General features: G+C 37.3%; 2 protein-coding genes across 4 annotated transcripts; both read left to right on the plus strand.

Annotated features, from left to right (window-relative positions):
- Positions 1 to 56: 56 nt before the first annotated feature.
- Positions 57 to 8,483, plus strand: LOC119497462 (macrophage mannose receptor 1-like). Of its 3 annotated transcripts, XM_037785603.1 has the most exons (8): positions 61 to 282; positions 1,800 to 1,860; positions 3,012 to 3,063; positions 4,395 to 4,760; positions 6,174 to 6,542; positions 6,896 to 6,987; positions 7,361 to 7,457; positions 7,545 to 8,483. In XM_037785603.1, the coding sequence occupies exons 3-8, from the start codon at positions 3,027 to 3,029 to the stop codon at positions 7,553 to 7,555; spliced, it is 972 nt and encodes a 323-aa protein (XP_037641531.1). In that variant the 5' UTR covers positions 61 to 282; positions 1,800 to 1,860; positions 3,012 to 3,026; the 3' UTR covers positions 7,556 to 8,483. The 3 variants fall into 3 exon arrangements, with proteins under 3 accessions (XP_037641533.1, XP_037641532.1, XP_037641531.1); XM_037785605.1 differs by lacking the exon at positions 7,361 to 7,457 and having other exon boundaries at positions 57 to 282; XM_037785604.1 differs by lacking the exon at positions 1,800 to 1,860 and having other exon boundaries at positions 60 to 282.
- Positions 8,484 to 11,578: 3,095 nt separating this feature from the next.
- LOC119496940 (C-type mannose receptor 2-like) lies at positions 11,579 to 21,893 on the plus strand. Its single transcript, XM_037784625.1, has 7 exons — positions 11,579 to 11,963; positions 13,743 to 14,084; positions 14,169 to 14,257; positions 14,347 to 14,365; positions 19,964 to 20,224; positions 21,572 to 21,660; positions 21,798 to 21,893. The coding sequence occupies exons 1-7, from the start codon at positions 11,618 to 11,620 to the stop codon at positions 21,891 to 21,893; spliced, it is 1,242 nt and encodes a 413-aa protein (XP_037640553.1). The 5' UTR covers positions 11,579 to 11,617.
- Positions 21,894 to 23,380: the final 1,487 nt, after the last annotated feature.

Raw genomic sequence — 23,380 nt, forward strand, 5'->3', positions numbered from 1 at the left:
AACTATAGGCATGTCGTTCAATCATCTGTATCTGAAGGTCTGCAGAGATTTATTTTCCACCAAAGGTCAATGTTTTAACAAGAAGAGATTGTTTTTGTATTCAAAGCTCTCCGAATGTAAATTGTGAACCGATATTAACGAGTTTAGAGTCCAACGACCCATGAGCAGCCTGCAGAACCACTTTCTAACTCACCTGCAATTCATCAAGCACAAAGTGAACACACCTGTAGAGGTGCTTCATACATTTGGAGGAGCTTTCTCCACATCATCCCATACAAACAGGTAAATATTCACAGGTAGACTGTGCTCACTGTAGAGACTTAAAACATGTTGTGATTTTAAAAAAGTTTTTAAAAGTGAATGTTAGATCAGTGGTTTTTAAATCGGTGTAGGTTTCTTCTCCGTAGACGTTTTAACACAACTAGATCGTCTTTGTATTCAAATCTCTTTAAATGTATCATTCAAATCCAAGAGACCACACAAACAGCAACCACTGATGATGATGATGATGATGATGATGATGTTTGTGGATGTTTTGTGCATTCACACAAACAACATCTAGCAGACCTTTTCATATATTTAAATGACAGGAAACAATAGAATAAATCTGTCTGTTCTAGGAGATGATTTTTTTCCCCTTTAAGTATCATGTTGAATTTTATGAGTTAAAGGTGCCCTGTGGAGTTTTCTTGTAAACAACAGTTTCTGTTTAGATTCAGTGTTATTCACCTAAACAAACTGTGAGTATCCTCAACATCGTCCCCATACAACAGTAATGGTCAAAAACTCCACAGGGTACCTTTTGATTGTTTCTGGTTTGTGTAATTGTTTCAGGTAAATTTTCCTTGTACCTGATCACCGTAAAGAGTCAGACTAGTTACAAACTTCAGATCATTTACATTCAGGGATTTCCAGATGATTCATTCAAATCTAACTGACCACATAATGTCAACATCCAGTCCGGTCTGATGATGATGTAAATGTGGTAATAAAAGAGAAAAGCACTTCTGAACCTGAATCTCCAGTCTGATGTTTTTCTGTCATAAATTGGTATTGAATTAAAATTGTCATATTTAACATACAAACAAGTCCAAAGTAAAAAAAAAAAATACACCTACCAGCAACTTTAAACCTTATTAATCGACACAAACTTGTTTGTTAGGAGTGTTCAATCAATCATCAATCTTCTCATCTAAAGTAAGCAAATAAGTAGGCCTATTTCCAACATTTTGAACTTTTCCTTTAAACATGTGGGGATAAATACACTTTTTAGTTCCTTTTGAGTTTAATTTAGGCTCTTAAAATAAGATTTTAACATTAAAAAAATGTTTTTTTAAATTTTTAATTAATCTTTAAGACGTTGTGTAACATTAAACATCATGTCGTGTTTTGTCGAAAGGCATTGAGCTTACCTTCTATTAGCCGTAACTAAGAAAAACTCTCTTCTCAGTTATGCATTTATTTAACAAACCATACAAACATATTTTTTCTGGTTCTTTTTGATCAGATATTAAGGTTTCTACAGATATAATTTCATATCATATCTTATAAAGAGCTCAACAAAGCTAAATGATCTCTACTGGTATAATCCGTGAGTGATGACCTTCAAATGTTTAAATTGAGTAAAGTTTTTTTAAGTAATAGCTTTTATTCAGACAAAGGAAACGGTTGAGTTTCTGGTCAGCGTGGGCGTTTCACAGTTTTCTCATCCAATCCGTGTCTTTCAAAGTTAATCATTCAGCTGTAAGTCTACTGTACTGATTTGCATTAACGTATAAAAACAACCTTAAACACAACAGTCTAACACTGAAGAGGACAGACAGCTGCTCGTGTTCGACAACTGAAGAAATTTAACATTTGGTAAGAGGATATCTTGGTACATACGTAGCTTCATGTGTTGTTATTGTATTAAATTGCTTTATTTTTATTAATGCAATGTGACATAAATCAGAAAAGATTAAAAGAGTAGAAACTGCATAAAGGAAATATGACTTTATTTTATGCAGCTTGTCGAAACTTTATCACCACAGGATTATTGAGGGAAAAAACATCTGAGATTTCCAGAATAAAATCATAACTTTACGAGAAAAAAAGAAATAACACGTACAATTTCTACTTTATAATATCATGACTTTATTCTCATAATACTACAACTTTTTTTCTTGTAAACCTTTGACTTTATTATTGTAATATTACGACTTTTATTCTCTTAAATTTCAGATTTTATTCTCATAATATTATGACTTTTTTCTCGTAAACCTTTGACTTTATTCTCGTAATATCATGACTTTATTCTCGAAATCTCAGATTTATTTATTTTTCCTCAATGTGGCCCTAATACTCCGTCGTACCATAGACCTACAACAATGATAAATAAAAATATTATTCATTTCCATTTTTATAAATCCACAGGGAGCCACTGGAGAGGAGCTAAAGAGCCGCATGTGGCTCCGGAGCCGCAGGTTGCAGACCTTTGGTCTAACCAAATTCACAGAAACGGGTTAAATGAAAATGTAAAACGAGGGGAAACTTGATAAATACATTAAATTAAATCAATATATACTTGTCTACACAAAACGTACAAAATGTTTTGCATAAAACAAGAGAATAAAACACAAATAGAAGCCAGATCTAAAAACAGCCAAAGAAAAGGTTACAACACTAAGTTAGTCTTGAGGTTAAGTGTCAGTTCTTCAGCTTCTGTGCAGCATATGAGCTAAAAGCAGCTCAACACCACTACATTTTGGAGGCCAATGTTGTACTTTTTTACTCAACTACATTTATGTAATACCTTTAGTTTCTTTACAGATTCAAATTAATAATAACAAATATAATCTGCAAATAAATGATGATGTATTATTATGGATAAAAACTTTAGGCAGGCTAATACAATGCAGAGGATACGTATGATAGCAGTCCAAAAGACTCGGCAAAGTAAAGGATCTCATTGAAATGTCTCATTAAAATGTGTGAGTGCTAATTCAGCTCTCATGTTCTTTTTTCGTCCACAGTTAATCAAAGTCAGAATGGACGGGACTGTGTTTGTGATACTCCTGCTCACAGGTGAGATGTGATTCATGTGATCATTGATGATGATAGATAGATGGAACAAACCATCACGTAGTCTGAATTTCCATCAGGGAGGTGTGTGGGTATATGGTATTGGTACATGTTTGTATTTTTTTCTTTCTTTTTTGGTATATACAATTTTGTCCAAACAAGTACACATATCAAAACAAAGCATAAATATACTTATTTCTTAGTAAAAAGGTATTTTAATTTCCCCTCTGAGACCCACAATAGCGGAGATAGCATGTCAACAGTAGATATCACATAGAAGTGGTGTACGTCATCTGAAAGCTGGGAACCTGAAGATTAATTTGAGATGCAGCTCTGCACTGTGTGTCAAATTCTTCTAGTCATAAATCAGAAATAAAAATTAATTAATTAATTAATTAATTAATTAATTATTTAAAAATAATTGTAAAAGTGTATAAGGGCTTAGAACATTATGATAGAAGTATATGATGTACATCCCCGTGCTCTATTATGTCTTAAGTTGTTGCAGCAATTTTGGGTTGATACCATTTGTTACACAGATTTGGTGCTAAATTTAACCATTTTTACCTCTTGAGAATTGATAAAAATTATCAATAATCCCTCCAAAATACCACATTAAGACACCAAGACCTTGAGGAACACCATAGAAAAAGACATGCTGTGATTTGGTATACATTTTTTTTTTACATTTGGTGATTTCTGCAAGAATTGCATTTTTCAGTGATTGGATGGCGAGCACTTCTGTTGTGTAAATTAATCAGAAACCCCCTTATTGTCAATCTAGCTAGGAAAGCCATCCATCCTCTGAATGCTCTAGGTCTCTAGGTTGTGGCTGTAAAGTTTCATGAGGCTGTGACTATCATAGAGGTCAACACAGGTCATTTTATACAGTGAGGTCAAGTTTCAAAACATGGTCTCACTACAATGAAATGTCTACTATGGGGACTGACATCATCACACATGAATACAGTTGGGCTCATTGGATCCACAAGAGTCTCAGCTTTGCGGTGATACACAATTTATGTAATTCAAAGACTGTTTAGGGACCCCAGTATGCAAAAATATTCAAATACACAATTTTAGAATAGGAGAAAATAACACATTTATACTGCATGAAAAAAAAAGTTTTTTGCCCCCAAACTGCATGTGATTATCATAAAGTGGGCATGTCTGTAAAGGGGAGACTCGTGGGTACCCATAGAACCCATTTTCATTCACATATCTTGAGGTCAGAGGTCAAGGGACCCCTTTGAAAATGGCCATGTCAGTTTTTCCTGGGGGCTGAAGGGGGTTTAAAGAATCCTACATTTCAACAGATCCACTTCCCTCCTCAGGTTTCTGCGTGCTCTCCACGTCCTTTCCAAACGTCTACTACTTCATCAGCCAGAAGATGACTTGGGATGATGCACTAGCCTACTGCTCCTTGGAGCACACATCAATGGCCCAAATAGTTAACAAGGAAAACGTTACAGCGATGATGAACACTCCACCTGAGGGGTACACGGGCAAGGCCTGGATCGGACTGTTTGAGAACATGTCAGAATGGACCTGGGTGGATGGACAACCAGCCACGTATTTCAATTGGGGATTTGGTCAGCCAGATGACGTTAATATTGATGAGATCTGCGTGGCCATGGATCCGGAAGGAAACTGGAGAGTTGTCAGCTGTTCAGAAAAGAAGGGATATGTTTGTCATGGTGGTTAGTACGGTTTTGACATTCTGGTGCTTTAGCTTCTTGTTCTGGAAGACTTCTGAATTTTCTGCCTTTCAGAGGGAACTGTAGGCTACTTTTCACTCCACTAGATTTATCTGACAGCTGTACTTACTTCGCAGACTGAGGTGTTAAAATCAAAACATGCAATAAGCTTACACATATAGTTTATTTAGGCCCCGATCCCAAACTGAGTCCAATATGATACTTACTTTCTCAGCTGCCCAGCGCACACACTATAGCTACAACCAGAAAATGACATAAGACAGAACTTATAACCAGTAGAACTAATAATCTACTACATAGAAGCAGAAGATATGCAATATTGGAATAACGTGTGTGGCCTGCTGAATTTGGGACAGCTTATTTTTCACAAGCTGCTTGATCCAAATTTTGGAGGTCCTGGGTCAAAACATTTCAGTTGTTTAGCTTAAACTACTATATTATATGTTATCAGTAGTGGAAGAAGTACTCGGATGTTTTACTTTAAATACTTTAAGGAACAGGATCAATTAGCAGAAATGGAATATAATATTCAAAACTGTTTTCATAATCACCTGAAACTACGAATCATTGTGTTTTCGTTCATATCTACATAGGGAGCGGGTCCTCTTCACAGAGTCCGTCATGTCGCTCCACCATGTTTCTACGGCAAACCAAACACTTTCACTTTTTCATGTTACCTGAACGTTCTCCAAAAACGATTGTGAAACTACGGTAACGTGAGTCGCAGAGAGCTAAACTGTGGTACCGTTGCTCCTAAAGTAGTGTTATTATGGTAAGGACGGCCTCTGAGCGAGGTGAACGGCATTACTATGGTTTAGCACTCGGCGGCTCACGTTACCGCAGTCTTGGAAAGGGAGGAGTGAGCGGAGGAGTATTCGGTTGGTTGCAATCTGCAATCACACCACTAGATGTCGCTGAATCCTACACACTGTCCCTTTAAATTACCAAAAGTAAAAGTACTCATTATGCAGGCGGTAGGGCCATTTCAGAATACTATATATTATATTATTGAATGAGAATTAGTGATGCATTAATGTGTATCAGTATCGCTAATGATGGAGCTGGTAAAAGGCAAGCTTCCACTACTTTATATACTGTTGGTTAGCTTAATCCATAATAATACATCATCATTTAATAGTTTATTTATATTTTGATGACGTTTCACTCTTTTTGAACTACAGAAACACTCATAGTTGTACAGTGATATTATGGAGTAGACAGCTGTTTGTTTTTTTTACTCGACAACACAACTAATAGTGGCTGTTCACATGCATTGTACTGCTAATACTTGCTCAGTTTTGCTACACCTGTGGTCTAAATCCATCTGCTCACGGTTTACTGAAAAACTATTTTTTAACTATTTCTTCCACGTCTTCATTGTCTTCATCTCAACAGGTGACAACTACTTTGTTGGTCACAAAAGGATGACTTGGAATGACGCCAGAATCCAATGTGAAAGCAAAGAGGACGTTCTGGTCACTATCTCTAACACGAGTATCAATTCTGAAGTCCAGGGGCTTCTGACAGACGTTGACGGAGACGATAGCGATAGCGATAGCATAGCGTGGATTGGCCTCAAAAGATCTAAATCATGGTATTGGTCAGGACCCTCAGAACCCGAAGAGGAATACACGTTCACAAACTGGCAAAATGGACAACCTGACAACGTGAACGGGGAAAACAGTTGTGGTGCCGTCGCATTGACAGATGGAACCTGGACGGATGAGCCCTGCAACGCGACATACCCTTTCTTCTGCTATGGAAGTATGAATCTCTCAAACATTTCCACATTTAAAGCTCGAGTTAGATGACAGAAGTGACATGTGAGGAACTGATTTATTACACACAGCATGGAAAGTGTATAGTCCTAAAACAAACCGATACTGCTGCTGGCCGAAACTGGGACTGCAGCTAACGTTATTTTCACTACTGATTGATATTTAAGAGATAAAATGACAGAAAACTGCAGCGCAAAATGCAGTCAAATCACCTTGTTTTGACCAACTTGAATGATTAATTAAAAGAAGTTAATTTCTCAGCCCAGCTGTTAGAAAACACAGATCTCTTGTATGAGTTTTTTTCTGAAATGTCTGCCTGTTGTTTGTGACCCTGTGCAGTTTACAAAGCACAGAAAAAAGTTGTGAGGATGAAGATCGAGACCAGCGCAAACATGGAAGATCCAGCCTGCAATGCCGAAATGCTGCGGCAGGTATTGTGTGTGTGTGTGTGTACTTGTACATCTATCTGTGTGAGGACCAACTGCAGAATGAGGACATTTTTGGAAAGTGAGGACGGTCCTCACTTCTTCAAAGGCCTGTTTGAGTGTTCAGACTTGGTTTTAAGGTTCAGGTTAGGTTTATGTTAGGGAACGGGTTGGGGTTAGTTGTGATTGTAAGGGTTCGGGTAAAGGGCCAGAGAATGTATAATGTCTATGAGTGTCCTCACAAAGATAGAAGTACAGGAATGTCTGTGTGTGTGTGTGTGTGTGTGTGTGTGTGTGTGTGTGGGAGCGTGAGCAAAAAAGAACAAAAGGGGATACAAAACAAAATACTTTGAGTATCATCTTTCTTCTTCTTCTTCAGTTGCGTGCAACACTCACTAATCAGGGAATGACTGACTTCAAACTGACCTGGAAGAAACTGCCAGAGAAGCAGACACAAGAGAACAGTGACATAAAAGGTACACACACACACAGACACACACACACACACACACACACAATGAATCTTCTCTAAATACCAAAAATGCTTTTGTCTTTCCGTTTAGATCCTTGTTGACGCTGTGAGAGCAACTCCCAGAAAGATGCACCACAGCATCATTCACACAGAGAATCTTTACTGTATGTAGTTCAGTAAGTTACTCTGCAACACATCAAATATATTCATGTTTGTGCCATTTTAAGTTAAAGACTGGAATCAGTAAGCCTTGCCATATACATGTTTTTGTGTGTTAGTGTTGCATCTGTGTGTAAAGATGCAGATTTAGTGATTTCAGTTCATTTCTATTAGAAGGCAGTGTGTTTGACCAACTCAGTCTCACAGGAAGGCATAAATAGCATGACATTACACGGACTTACTATGTGTCATGACGATGCATTTTAGACTTTTTGTGTGTCATTTTTACGCCATGAAACAAAGCTACGCTAACGTCTGCAGTTTTTAATATGTGACAAAAATACAATTTGAGTTTTAACACTGCAATACATTTTCCAAACAGAAGATATTGGACCATTCTGCAAAAATCGCAGATTACGATCAATTCGTTTGATTATTTCTACAAATCCATTCATGAAAACTACATTATTGTGAAGGTTAGGGAAATAAAACGTAGAAAAAGATTGTTGTCCTGCATTGGCACTGACCCAGGGATATTGGTGTATTGATATTGCATTTCCATTTACCACTTGGTAAAGCAGCTCATTCACGGTCACCCTGCATGCCTTTGCAGTAATGGACTAACCCCAAAACAAAAGAAGAATAAATCGCTAACGTGCAATGTTTCATTTGCAAAATGCAAAGTTTATGATTTTTGGTAATATTATGGTTAAGGTGTTATATTTAAGGCTTTTATTAGGCTAATCCCTGTTTGTATTGTCTACTGAGTGAAGTGCTTTATTTGCCTATAAACTCCCCCTTTATAGAATATTTATTCTTTTTTGACTTGTTGTGTTTTTCGGTTGTGTAGTAAATAAACATTTACAATTAACATATCAAACTGTCCTACTGTGTTCCAGTGGTTAACGATAGTTGTTGGTGCTCTTGAGGTTTTATAAAAATGTTAAAAGGGAAAAAATGACACTTTAACTTCACCTATAATGTGATGAGAGAAGCACACTGACAGCAGGGTAACTAAAGAGATCATACTGTACAGATCATTATTGTCTTTAAAGAGGTTCGTATGTTAATCATGAACAAACAGAGAAGCATCATGGTTTTTACAGTGTGTCACTAACTCATTTCAGTGTATCCCAGCAGTATATAACAATAATTCCTTATGATATAATAATTAAAATGAGCGTGACCTGGATCCGCATAAGTGGCATAAAATGTATGAATTAATCAAATCAAAATTATTTATTAATTTAAGTGAGACAATGAGCTTCCTAGCCACTGCAGTATTAACAGTGTTTGTTATAGGTCTGATATTGCTGACTGAAACTACAAAATAAAAGTATTCTTTTAGTTTGTAAGTGTGTAACGTCTCTCGACACCCTGCAATTGGATATGAAAATACTTTATAACCAATATTACTGCCCATAGCAGGCAAGAGGACATATTTACTTTACCTTTGTAAATTAAATTTAAGACTTTTTAATACATTTTAAGGCCTTTCTTGTGCTTTTTAAGACTTTTCAGGATCTGCAGATATCTTGTAATTACAGTTAGGACGTTGGACACAATAAAACCTGTTTAATTCAATTTAAGTGAAATAATAGAGCACACACTTTACTGTTTGACTAATTGCTAATTGTTTGAACTGAAGTTGTAAATGAAATGTAAAATTAGAAAGTAAAGAGCCCAAAGTACAACAGTCCATTTTACTCACAAATTCATTACACAAACTTCTTTGATATTAAACAACCATACCTCAACAGGGAGCTTAATGTGGTAAAACAAAGGCAAATGCAGCAGCAGCAGCAGCAGGGACACTAAAGATCCATTTACATTTAATTTTACTGTTTTGAATAAGAGATTACTGTTGACCCTATGGCTACGGCCTTGATTCAAATGCTCCGGTTGTGACTGACAGGTTGCTACCTCGGCGTTGGGAGTTGTCCGTGTTTTCGTCTTAGAACTTTAACCCTTTTTGGTCGCCTAAACTTATTCAGCATTCGGATGTGCTTAGCTCCAACCTCTCGTGTCACTTCTAGATCTAAAAAAACAAGATGGTGACGGACAAAATGCCAAACCAAAGGTTTCAAAACCGCAGTCCTCAAACCAATGGGTGACGTGACCGTGACTACGTCCACTTCTTATATACAGTCTATGGTTTCAATGTGACAATGCCCCCGTGCACAATGTCAGCTCCATAAAGAAATGGTTTTCCCAGGTTGGTGTGGAAGAACTTGACTGGCCTTTTCAGAGCTGTGACCTCAACCCCATCCAACACCTTTGGGATGAACCCAATGTGTAAAGTCTATCTTGTGTTCCTTTTCTTAATGCCGTTCATGTAAAACACTTTGACTGGCCTTCTCTTTGAAAGGTGTTATACGAATAAACTTGCCTTACTTTGACCACAAGTGGCCAAAAAAGATCAGTTAATGCAGCTTTAACAAAAGTTGCAAATTATGTTGAAAAATTAAACATTTAATTTTTATGCTGAGAGGAGGCTGATGACTTCATTATTGGATATTTACGATGCAACCAACCTCCTAAGCATAACTTTTACCAATGTCATGCTTAGAAGGTCATGTTCAAACATGATGCTTTGCATATGAAAATAGCGTCAAGCACCATATATTTCTGAGGGAGGTTAGAGCCGATGTTTTCTTTCTCTGTGTTTTTGGACGATTAACTCCAAAGAGTTCAGATCTCAACTTCATGACAACATTCGACAGCTGGATTTTAATCTTGTGAGTATACGTTTTTTTTCTCTATTGCACTTTTACAATAAACAAGGACTGCAGGGGAATGATTATCCAACGGTTTATTTAGAAGTTTTAAAATCAAAGTTTTAAAGTTGCTCACGTTCTTTCACATTTGTTAATATTTCAAAAAAATAGTTGGAATCAGATTTTTTGTTTTGTCAGAAAATCCAAAGCATTAATATTTTGACCATATGTAGGTCAAAAGGTGTTTAAATATCTAAACAGAAAATGGGATGACTTTACATTATTTGGACAACTTTTGTACATATTAACGTTATTTTAAAAGCATTTCAATGACTTCATTTCGACAGAGAGCAGGTCTCAGTTACACATCAAAGTGGTGGTGAAAATTAAACCGTTTTAAGCTTGACCTGTAGACTTCTTTGGACCGGCACCAACAAATACAGTAAAATGGTCCCAGGAATACAAAGTACACCACTTCACTTTGTGTTTTAAGGTGCCTCTATACACAAAGTACACTGGTGTTTTCACTTATTTTCTCATTAGACTTTTTCTCCCTCTTTCTCCCATTAATGTTGTTGCAGCTGCTACTTTTCTTTATCATACCTCTTCATTCATGAAGTTTGGTGACCTTACATAATTACCAGCCTCTCCCAGTAACAACCAGAGGTCCCAATCAGCCAGAATAACTGGAAACATCTGCGTGGTCATGAAGAGGTTTGAAAGTTCAGTGTTTATTATTTACCTATTTTCTTCTTGCTTGCAGGTAAAATCAGAAATGGATTGTTACGTGACTCTGATTCTCTTCTTCTTTGGTAAGGTCAAGTCATTTACATTATGTCATGGATGCAATGTGTGTTTTGGTTTTCAGTTCACACACACACCACAGCATTGTAAGCTTGTTGAGTCATGTAGCATAAAAGAGGCCGAAAAGGTAAAAACAGAGAGAGTAAGTTCACACACTCTTCTCGTGAACACGGTAAACACGTCCCCCATTTGAAGGCACCATTTGTTTCACTAAACCTGGCCAGTTTTGTCTGTCTCTGTTTCTGACATTCAGGTGGACATTGTGTAACCAAATGTTAATGTAGTGAAATAAAATAAACTGTGACAGTCAGTCAGGCTATGGACAATCTGCATGAGTTACTTGGATTTAGTGCTCTTGTATTTTGATGGCAATCATTATAATTCACTAAATACTAATTGTGCCCTCTTTCACCAACCCTCAGGATTTACCCTCAGCTCTTGCTCTCAGTTCCCCACGCGTCAGTACTACTACGTTAATTTGGCAATGAACTGGGCCGACGCTCAGCATTACTGCAGAGAGAAATACACTGACCTGGCGACCATCACAAGCATGGAAGACATAAGCAGGTTGAACAGACCTACTTTGCGCGACTCGTGGGCGTGGATCGGACTGAGGGATGACCCAAAATCCTGGAGGGAAAGCATGGGCAATGACATCAACTCCTGGAGATGGTCAGTGACTGGTGAAACGAGCAAAACTGGTTACCACAACTGGGATGCACCCGAACCAAACAACACAATATCAAATGACATCTGTGTGGTGACGACCCCCAAAGGAAAATGGGCTGATCAGCGCTGTGAAACTTCCTATCATTTCATTTGTTACAATGGTAAGAAAAGATTTTAATTTATGGATTTTACTCACTGATTTGTCAAGACAGACTGACTGCATTTGTTCACTGATGAATTTCATAGTAAATGTAAACACCTACTGCATCGCAGCTCTCCTCATGAAGTCTGGCACCATCTATATATGTTGCGATAACGCGTAAAAGCAAATTAATTTTAATGCCACTGATTTCTTTAACGCTATTGATATTGAGATGGTTGTAGTTTTTAAAAGTTGGAGTGAAGATACTGGTATCATATGAAACTAGAAAACCTAAAAAAAATCCATTGGTACCAACCATGTCATACTAGCTTGTTGCGAACAATGCTAAATAACGCTCCACACTTATGCTAAATTTTGGAGAGGGAAAACTGGCATGACCGTTTTCAAAGGGGTCCCTTGACCTCTGACCTCCATATATGTGAATGAAAATGGGTTCTATGGGTACCCACGAGTCTCCCCTTTACAGACATGCCCACTTTATGATAATCACATGCAGTTTGGGGCAAGTCATAGTCAAGTCAGCACACTGACACACTGACAGCTGTTGTTGACTGTTGGGCTGCAGTTTGCCATGTTATGATTTGAGCATATTTCTTTATGCTAAATGCAGTACCTGTGAGGGTTTCTGGACAATATTTGACATTGTTTTGTGTTGTTAATTGATTTCCAATAATAAATATATACACAAATTTGCATAAAACAAGCATATTTGACCACTCCCATGTTGATAAGAGAATTAAATACTTGACAAATCTCCCTTTAAGGTACATTTTGAACAGATAAAAAATGTGTGATTAATTTGTGATTAATCTTGATTGAACTATGGACAGTGGTCAGTGTATCTTTTGGTCATTCGATTTTCCTTTCACAAACGGATATTAAAAAAAAAAAAATTAGTGGTTACTTGATTTTCGTTTTAAAATACAAAAATTTTAATTTAAATACAAGGCGTTTATCTTTATCCGGGTCAAAAAGGGATGAACTAAACCTAAAAAACGGGTTCATTTTCATTTTCTACTTCTAAAAACGAAAAATTAAATCACTAGTAGAAAGAATAGAAAAAACGCCCGTTTTTTCATATTCTGAGACCGGAACTTGCCATTTACAAAGTAAGAGCGCGTATGAGGACGGTGTAACTGAAGGTGATGGACATGGATTTATTTAAACAACAAAAGTGTGTGTCTCAGGGAAGAAAACATGACTTATGAACTTCTTTCATAAACACAACGTTGTTAAATCACAAACGACGGCTCTTTCTCACTGTAGTATCACAAATGTTATGTGTCCAGCCCAGGACGGCTCGTTTTGATATAAATGAGATCGTAGCTCGTTGTCTACCTTACTACGGTTATAAAGAGCCGTTGTTTTTTCGTTTCTGTCTTCTAGTGATTTTAATTTTATGTCTTTAGAAATAGAAAATAAAAATCAACCCGTTTTTTAAAGTTTATTTCATCCCTTTTTTGACCCTGATAAAGAAAAACACCTTGTATTTCAATTTTAATTTTATTTTTTAAAACAAAAATCAAATAACCACTCATTCTCTTGTTTTTTAATATCTGTTTGTGAAAGGAAAATCGAATGACCAAAAGATACACTGGCCGACAGTCATGTGATTAATCGTGATTAAATATTTTAATCGATTGACAGCCCTAGTAAAAACAAAAATTTGAATACATCAAATTAATTCCACATCGCCAAGTCCTAACTATGAGAAACTGTGATGCAGCCTGAATTATTCAATTCAATGTTACACTGGCTTCATTGCTCTCTATTGCAGTTACAAACGAAAATGAAAAAACCTACGTGTACATCTCAACTTTAAAAACGTGGACTGATGCCCGTGACTACTGCAGAAAATACTACACAGACTTGCCGATGATCGAGAACAATGAAGAAAACGATGAGGTCTCTGCTGCAATAGAAGCCACTGACCCAGCTTGGATTGGTCTGTACCGAGTGCGGTGGAGTTGGTCCGACAAGAGCCAAAGCTCCGTCAGATTCTGGAGAAGTGGTAGCCCAAATAACGTTGGTGGTAACCAGTTCTGTGTGTCTGAGAATCCTCTACATGAATGGGATGACGATGGATGTAACTTTGAGTACCCTTTCATCTGCCAACAAGGTGATTGTTCAACAACACAAAGAAATTCTTTTAATTTTTAATGAACATTTTTGTTTTGTGACTGATGTTCATTGTATTGTCCAGTTACAAAATTGAAGACCACGCTGAGGATGAAAATTGAGACTGACGCTGACTTCACAGATCCAGCTACTAACGCGCAGATCCTCCAGCAGGTACAACTCTTTATCTTTCTTTGTTTTTGTTATTTGATGATGAAAAATGACGGAAAACTAAATAGTTTACTCCTTTTATTCCTTCTCAGCTGGGTGCAGAGCTAACAAGTCAGGGATGGACTGACTTCAAGCTGCGATGGAAGATTGACCCCAGAAAACAGGAGAAAGAGAAACTCACAGAGCCTCACTGCATTTCACATTTTTAATTCATTTTTATCTGCAAACCTACTAAATTATATCATGATTTTGTTGTGTTTTAATCAAGTAGTTTGTGTATGTAATTACACTTCAGCCAATAGAAGATACCAATATAATAATATGAGATAATTAGGCTTTTTGTTGTGTGCTGTACATTGAGTTGGTAATATGCTTAAAGCAGCAGTGGGTAGAATTGGAGCAAATATGATTAAAAAAAGTTATTTTTATAAAACGGTCACTATATCCTGACAGTAGTGCATGGGACAGGTAATCTGAAAAAAAATCATGTGCCTCCGGTGTCCTCCCAATGGCATCTGCTAGATTTCAAAGACTGGAGGAAAACAACCAATCAGAGCCAAGCTGGAGCCATGCCATCTCTGAGCAGCTGTCAATCACTCACAAACTCAGATCAAACGGTCAAACTAGGCAGCGCTGATCAAATAATAATCAATATTCTGTTACTGTAATGCCTATTTCTCTCCTCAAATATTTTCAGAAACATCTTGTAGTGTACTGTTTAGCTGTAAAATGAGAAAGTTTGTGACCCGGCAGCCATGTTGAGATCAGTGGAGGAAATACCAAGCACCGCCCACCAGCTGGAGCTATCTATCTTAATACTTTAGATCTGAGATCATCTGGTGAAACAGAGATGTACAATTGTGTGTCATCTGCATATTGTAGTATTTGACATTATAACGACTGATAATCTTGCCCAGATGAAGTATAAAGAATATAGAATTGGCCCAGATGGCTTCCTTGAGGAACTCTATACTTAATATCAGGTTCAAACTCGCCTCGACTAATAAAAAAAATAAACAAGGCAAGCACTACAACCAAGAGACCCACCCATTTCTTAAGTCTAAAAAAATCGAATATCATTTTGGCAATTTCTTACACAAGAAAGCCAAACAATTGCAGGTTCTATTTTCTCAAATATGTCTATTTGCTGATTTTCTGTTTCATTTCATTGTAAACTGAATATCTTTGAGTTTTGGACTGTCAGTCGGACAAAACAAAATATTTAAAAACATCACCTTGGACTCTGGGGAATTATAAGTCCGCCCGCAACCTGGGTGTGGTCTTTGACTCCGAGCTCTGCTTTGATGCACAGATCACCAAAGTAATTCAATCATGCTTCTCCAACTAAGGAACATCTCAAGAGTCAAAAATGTCCTTTTTCAAACGGACCTAGAAAAAGTCATCCATGCATTCATCTCATCCTGATTGGACTATTGTAATTCCCTTTATTCGGGGCTCAGCCAAAAAGCCATATCCTGTCTCCAACTTGTACAGAATGCGGCAGCCAGACTATTAACAAACTCTAAGAGACGAGACCATATCACACCCATCCTTGCAACACTTCACTGGCCACCAGTCAGGTATTGAATTGATTATAACATTTTACTAATTACTTTTAAAGACCTACACGGCCTTGCCCCTAACTACATTTTAGAGTTACTCGAGCCCTATGAGCCCGCCTCAAAACCTACTTTTACAGGAAGGCCTTTTTATAGCAATCCCTTTTTTTGACTTTTTGTACACACTGTTTTATTAAGTCTTATGTTCAACATTTTTATTTTGGCCTATGTGTTTTCATTCTATATTGTTTTTATCTTGATGTTTGCACTATTTTAACTTATGTAAAGCGCTTTGTAACTACGTTTGGAAAAGTGCTATACAAATAAAGTTTATTATTTATTATTATAATGGGCATTTTTCACTATTTTCTGTCATTTTATTGATTCATCGAGAAAATAATCAGCATATTAATCGATAATGAAATAAACCAGTTGTTGCAGCCCTATGAAAGAATTTTTTTTTTCACTTGCCCTTTGTAAACCATGGTAAGGTGTTACATCATGGTCACATCATGATCTGTACCACAAAAGGTAACCTTTACCAAGGTCGTGCTTTGCATATGAAAATAGTGGCCTTACAGTATTATATATCAAGGGGATTCACAGACATCTGTTTGTTTGGAGGATTTATTGCAAAGAGTGCAGATCTCAACAATCATTGTGAGTATGCTTTTATATTTCCATGGAATAAGTGATTAAATACAGTACCGCTGCAAGTTTACAATACTGTCAGCAAGGCATGAAATCCTGAGCCAAGATTTAAGTATTCTTTAAATCTGAGGTCATCTGGTGAAACAGAGATGTACAATTGTGTGTCATCTGCATATTGTAGTATTTGACATTATAACGAATGATAATCTTGCCCAGATGAAGTATAAAGAATATAGAATTGGCCCAGATGGCTTCCTTGAGGAACTCTATAATTAATATCAAGGGTCAAACTCGCCTCGACTAATAAAAAAAAATAAACAAGGCAAGCATTACAACCAAGAGACCCACCCATTTCTTAAGTCTTAAAAAATCGAATATCATTTTGGCAATTTCTTACACAAGAAAGCCAAACAATTGCAGGTTCTATTTTCTCAAATATGTCTATTTACTGATTTTCTGTTTCATTTAATGTAAACTGAATATCTTTGAGTTTTGGACTGTCGGTCGGACAAAACAAAATATTTAAAAACATCACCTTGGACTCTGGGGAATTATAAGTCCGCCCGCAACCTGGGTGTGGTCTTTGACTCCGAGCTCTGCTTTGATGCACAGATCACCAAAGTAATTCAATCATGCTTTCTCCAACTAAGGAACATCTCAAAAGTCAAAAATGTCCTTTTTCAAACGGACCTAGAAAAAGTCATCCATGCATTCATCTCATCCCGATTGGACTATTGTAATTCCCTTTATTCGGGGCTCAGCCAAAAAGCCATATCCTGTCTCCAACTTGTTCAGAATGCGGCAGCCAGACTATTAACAAACTCTAAGAGACGAGACCATATCACACCCATCCTTGCAACACTTCACTGGCCACCAGTCAGGTATTGAATTGATTATAACATTTTACTAATTACTTTTAAAGACCTACACAGCCTTGCCCCTAACTACATTTTAGAGTTACTCGAGCCCTATGAGCCCGCCTCAAAACCTACTTTTACAGGAAGGCCTTTTTATAGCAATCCCTTTTTTTTTACTTTTTGTACACACTGTTTTATTAAGTCTTATGTTCAACATTTTTATTTTGGCCTATGCGTTTTCATTCTATATTGTTTTTATCTTGATGTTTGCACTATTTTAACTTATGTAAAGCGCTTTGTAACTACGTTTGGAAAAGTGCTATACAAATAAAGTTTATTATTTATTATTATAATGGGCATTTTTCACTATTTTCTGTCATTTTATTGATTCATCAAGAAAATAATCAGCATATTAATCGATAATGAAATAAACCAGTTGTTGCAGCCCTATGAAAGAAAATTTTTTTCACTTGCCCTTTGTAAACCATGGTAAGGTGTTACATCATGGTCACATCATGATCTGTACCACAAAAGGTAACCTTTACCAAGGTCGTGCTTTGCATATGAAAATAGTGGCCTTACAGTATTATATATCAAGGGGATTCACAGACATCTGTTTGTTTGGAGGATTTATTGCAAAGAGTGTAGATCTCAACAATCATTGTGAGTATGCTTTTATATTTCCATGGAATAAGTGATTAAATACAGTACTGCTGCAAGTTTACAATACTGTCAGCAAGGCATGAAATCCTGAGCCAAGATTTAAGTATTCTTTCTTGTGTTACAAGGTAAGAAATAGTGACAGTTATTATAAACTACTTTTTAAAGTCATATTTGTATGCTGATAGTGGAAAACAAATAGTTGAAATCTGAATCTTTGATATTTTCCATAAGGAAATTTCTCTCTCAAAGGCCTCCATGTTTTCATTCAAAACTAAGCTTATATAGTATAACATTTTTAGCATTATCTAGTGTGTTTAAAATAATTATTATGTATGTTTAAGCTTAATGATATTTATCTATGATCATGCACACAGATACACAGAAAATAAATGTTTTGTGTCTGAAGAGTGCTAAATAATATAAATTCACAAAAAGAATATATAAGACTGTTTGTGATCATATAATATTTTCCCTAAATGTTGTCTGGTTGCACTTTATGACCTATTGAGGCTTCTGTCAGTGAAGAAAGTTGTATCGCTTCCTCATCTAGAAAGGATTTCTCCCTGGACTGATTGATGAACATTGGCAGAAAACGGTGGAGCATCACCAAAGATACAAAGTAAGTACTGATGAGGGTATTTGTAGGTCTAAGGACCTCTAGATTAAAACATTAGTTTGGTTAAAAATAAGACTAAATTTGGTTAAAAAAAATACAGTTTCTTTAGACAACTTCAGTATATATGTATGACCATTATTTCAACTGCAATTAAATTATTATATTTCAATATATAGCAGGTCCAAACTACACATTGAAACATAGTCACTGCAGTGTCACTGCATATTTACCCTAAACAAATGTAGTCCAGGATGCGTCTAGACCTCCAGATGTCTTTTGACTTGCAAACCACCAAAAATGATTACTGATGTTTACTGATGCCACCAATATCTTTGTGCCTAAAGATTGTTAAAGATTCAATATCATACCTGCCACCTTATATGCACTCCGTTACAAAGGTTTTCCCCAATCTTACCACAACGAAACACACCCCACAGCCTAATGGAGCACAGCCAAACATCTCCCTCATGCGCGTGTTAGTTGTGTTGCACATGTCAGGATTTGCACCGTTATATTCCTGTTCATTTGTGATGTTCGGCAACATCCAAGTATAGGTACAGTCAACATATTCTCATCCCAACTCGTCACATATGGCCGCTTTATCACACCCCTTGGCGTCACTTTATTTTTGGCATCAATACCACTATAGTTACCATTGGCGTCATTTTAGATTTAGGCAACAAAACCACTCAGTTAGGTTTAGGAAAAAACTACATGGATGGGCTGAAAATTACTACGTTTGTACAGCAAAAATGACACTGAGCGTTGTGAACACGTGATACGAACAAACAGCTGATTGTAACGTAAAAGCGAAACTTAACGCAAGGGACACAAACAGCAGACTCCTGGATGAAAGCCTTTTGTTTGTTGGGCCTGCCCTTAGTGTGTCTTTTCGTTCTTTAAATTACATCACCACTGTCACTCCCAGCGCACTTTCTCTGAGCATTTACTGTTGCTGCGGATAGGTTTACATTGTAGTTAGTGGAAAGCCCAATGGGTCTGATACTGATGCTAAAGGATGCCTTGTGCGGCCGTGACAAAACCTCCAAACGCCCTTGGAATGAGAACGGGCTGGTACAGTATGCCAAGTGTCAACCAGCACAGAGGTCTCTACAACCAGAATAACTGAAAACACCTGTGTGGTTGTGCAGTTTGTGATATATAAACAATATTTTACCTATTTTTCTCCTTGTTCACAGTTAAGTCATAAATGGATTTTAAAGTGACTCTGATTCTCGTCTTATTTGGTAAGATCAGGAGAGTTATTTACATATTTTTCAGATAAGTGCTTTCTTTTGGCCACCATAGTGCTCATGATAAATATGCCAGTCTAAATGAAATGCCTTTGATCATCTATCCCCAGGATTTGGCATCTCTTCCTTTGCCTGCCACGTCTGTCGTCAGTTCCACTATGTCAACCTGCAGCTGAACTGGGTCGACGCACAGCACTACTGCAGAGAGAAATACGGCGACCTGGCGACCATCCAAAGCATGGAAGACATAAGCAGGTTGAACAGACCTACTTTGATCGACCCGTGGGTGTGGATCGGACTGAGGGATGACCCAAAATCCTGGAGGGAAAGCATGGGCAATGACGCCAACTCCTGGAGATGGTCAGCAACTGGTGAAACGAGCAAAACTGGTTATGAAGCCTGGCAATCTGGTGAACCAAATAATGAGCGTGCACAGCACTGTGTAACGATGGTACCTTCGGGATCATGGAACGATACGATCTGTGGTGCGAAGAACCAGTTTGTTTGTTATACTGGTAAGAAAAGTTTTGATTAATGGAATCTGATAATTATTTGACGTCTTCAAAATGCTTGTTTTGTCCGATCTATGGTACGTTTTTTGTTTTCTCTTTAAAAAAACGACATAACAGAGAGAACTAGTAAATCCTGACTTCTGCATCTCTCACGTCTGTGGTGTCCACAACGACAGTGTTGCTGCTGCCAGCCATTTAGAGAGTTTGCCTTTCATAATGGCCATTTCATTTCATTATTGTCATTTATATTTATTTTAGACATAAAAAGGTTGAGAGAGAAGTGTGTGCTCATTTGTAAATAATAATAATAATCCACAATTAAAAGCCATTACTCATTCATTTATGGAGCCCTGCAAGTCACTGCATTTTTCCACAAGTCTGTCCTGCAAATATTTCTGAATAAAAGCCTTGTTCCAAATGAAAGACAAATGCTAGATGGCTTTTATTTTTAAACAAAACAGGAAGTGTTGAGTTAAAAATACATTTTTACTTTTTCATGTCTGTGACATATTCTACAGATAGACATTGAAACTGTAGTAATGTTGATGGTATGATATCAATATACTGACAAAAGATAATTTTCCCTGTCTATTTTTGCTGTGAACCGCAAAACAAAAGACTAGTCCTTTAATTAGAGTAAGCTCTTCAGTGGTGGAGTTTATCATTCAGGCTGCCCAGCAGTGTATTGCCTGAAAATGCTCTGAAATTATTTCAATTATTATATTAACTTCTACACTGGCTTCTCTTCTATCTGTTGCAGAGACCAACCAAACTGAGAAAAGCTATGTGTTCATCACAACTCGGCTAATTTGGCCTGATGCCCGCGACTACTGCAGAGAACACCACACAGACTTACCTATGATTGAGAACAATGAAGAAAACGTAAAAGTCTATAAAGCGAAACCATATTATGCTCTTATATGGATTGGTCTGTACCGAGTGGCGTGGAGTTGGTCCGATAACAGCAACAGCTTATTCAAAAACTGGGGAAGGGGTCGTCCAGATAACAATGAGGGTGACGAGTTCTGTACGTTTGAGAATGCGCTACATGAATGGGATGACAGGGGCTGTTGGAGACGGCATACTTTCATCTGCCATCAAGGTGATTGTTCACTACAACAGAAATATTTATGTTTTTTCTAATGTACTCCAATTCACAGTATGTGTGTCTTTGGTTTGTGGTTATATGTTTATTGGATCATCCAGATCCAAATGTGACGACGACCATGAGGATGAAGATTGAGACTGACGCTGACATGACAGATCCAGCTACTAACACGCAGATCCTCCAACAGGTACAACTCTTTTTTTTAAGATTATTTTTAGGGCTTTTAGGCAAGGACCTGACAAGGACTCAGCCTACATGGGGCGCATGCTCTACCTGGTGAGCTACAGGTACAACTCAGTCTCTTTCTCTTTTATTCCTCCTCAGCTGACTGCAAAGCTAACAAGTCAGGGATGGACTGACTTCAAGCTGCAATGGAAGATTCAGCCCAGAAAACAGGAGAAAGAGAAACTCACAGAGTGACACTGCATTTTACATCATTAAAGAGGACCTATTGTGCTTTTGTGCTTTTTCCTTTTCCTTTAGTGTGTTAGTGTATATATATTTTTTTGTGCATATAAAAGGTCTGCAAAGTTACAAAGCCCCAAGTCCACACCAAAAAAAGTTACTACCCCCCCAGAAACACTGCTCCTGAAACGCCTTGCTGGGAGTCCTGCCTTTTCTTCTGTAACATGGTGATGTCACCAAGTAACACACTTTGCCTAGCAGCTAGTTTGGCACCTCCTTAAACAAAGCTAGTTAGAGCGGAGCTGGAGCAGAGTCCAAAGAGTTTGGTTCGGTTGACCAATCAGAGCAGACTGGGCTTTTCAGGAGGGTGAAAAGAAGTGCTGCAGCACAGCCGGTATGAGAAAAACAAAGCGTTTTTTGAACATTAAAGTATGTAAAGTATGTACAAGTATGCACCTGAAAATAAGCACAATAGGTCGTCTTTAATATATTTTTGTTTGCAAACCACAAAGTCAGCCTTCATTTAAGATGGCTGGATAACATATTTCACTAATAATATTTGACCTAAAATACACATTTTCTTCTAAATGATGATATAACGACATTGTTGTGTTGTTAATTATTTTTTTGGCTATTTAATTAAGTTTCAATCATATCCACTATAAACTCTGTTTATTTCTGGTATTTTTGTGTTCTATATCTAGTTTTCAGGTAGTCTATAGTATAACAAAATGACATTACCTACTTATACATACTTTATCTGTTATTCATGGCTTTCTGTTATAGTCTACTTAATAAAGTCGGTGTGCTGCATACAATTTGTTAATCTTATCAGGTGCCTTATCAAGGTAACCTTTGTCAGATTCCTCCTTTGCATAGTCAAATATGTGCCTGCTCAAATGCAGCTCAGCACTGGATGCTTCTCAGAAAGGTCCCTTAAAGATGTCAGTGATTCCAACTTTTGGCAATTTGCTGTTGAAATGCTGTATTTCTTCTATTAAGAAGCCAGTGATTAGCTATATCTCCCTGAATGCTTTTGAACAACCCTAGTAAGAGATGCAAATGCAATATATTTCTAGTTATTATAGCAGCAACTATTGTGTGAATATTTGACCAGGTCTAAAACCATGGCCGTGCAACGTGTCCTGCATGCACATCATTTGTTTCAGGGTGGATTTTTAGCTGTTTTGCTAGGGTTGGTAGTGCTGGCTGTTCAAATACATTTTGTGTTAAATGTGTGTAAATTCTCTTTGCTTCCCGACAGCAATCAATAAATCAAATGCTCTCTGATAAAAAATGGCAGTCGCAGGACCTACCTACCTACCTGCCGGCCCTGCCTGTTCACACTCTGCCCGTGCACTCATTGTGCGTCAGCGGAGTCTTCCACAAGCTGCTAACTTGACAGTTGTGAATACTAACAATAGTCATGTTTGTTGTTTACAGTCATTATGATCATTTTGGGGGAGTGGCTTTAGAGGGAGGCCTGAAGGGACGAACTGTCA

This window comes from Sebastes umbrosus, chromosome 11, assembly GCF_015220745.1.
Source record: "Sebastes umbrosus isolate fSebUmb1 chromosome 11, fSebUmb1.pri, whole genome shotgun sequence".
Taxonomy (NCBI): domain Eukaryota; kingdom Metazoa; phylum Chordata; class Actinopteri; order Perciformes; family Sebastidae; genus Sebastes; species Sebastes umbrosus.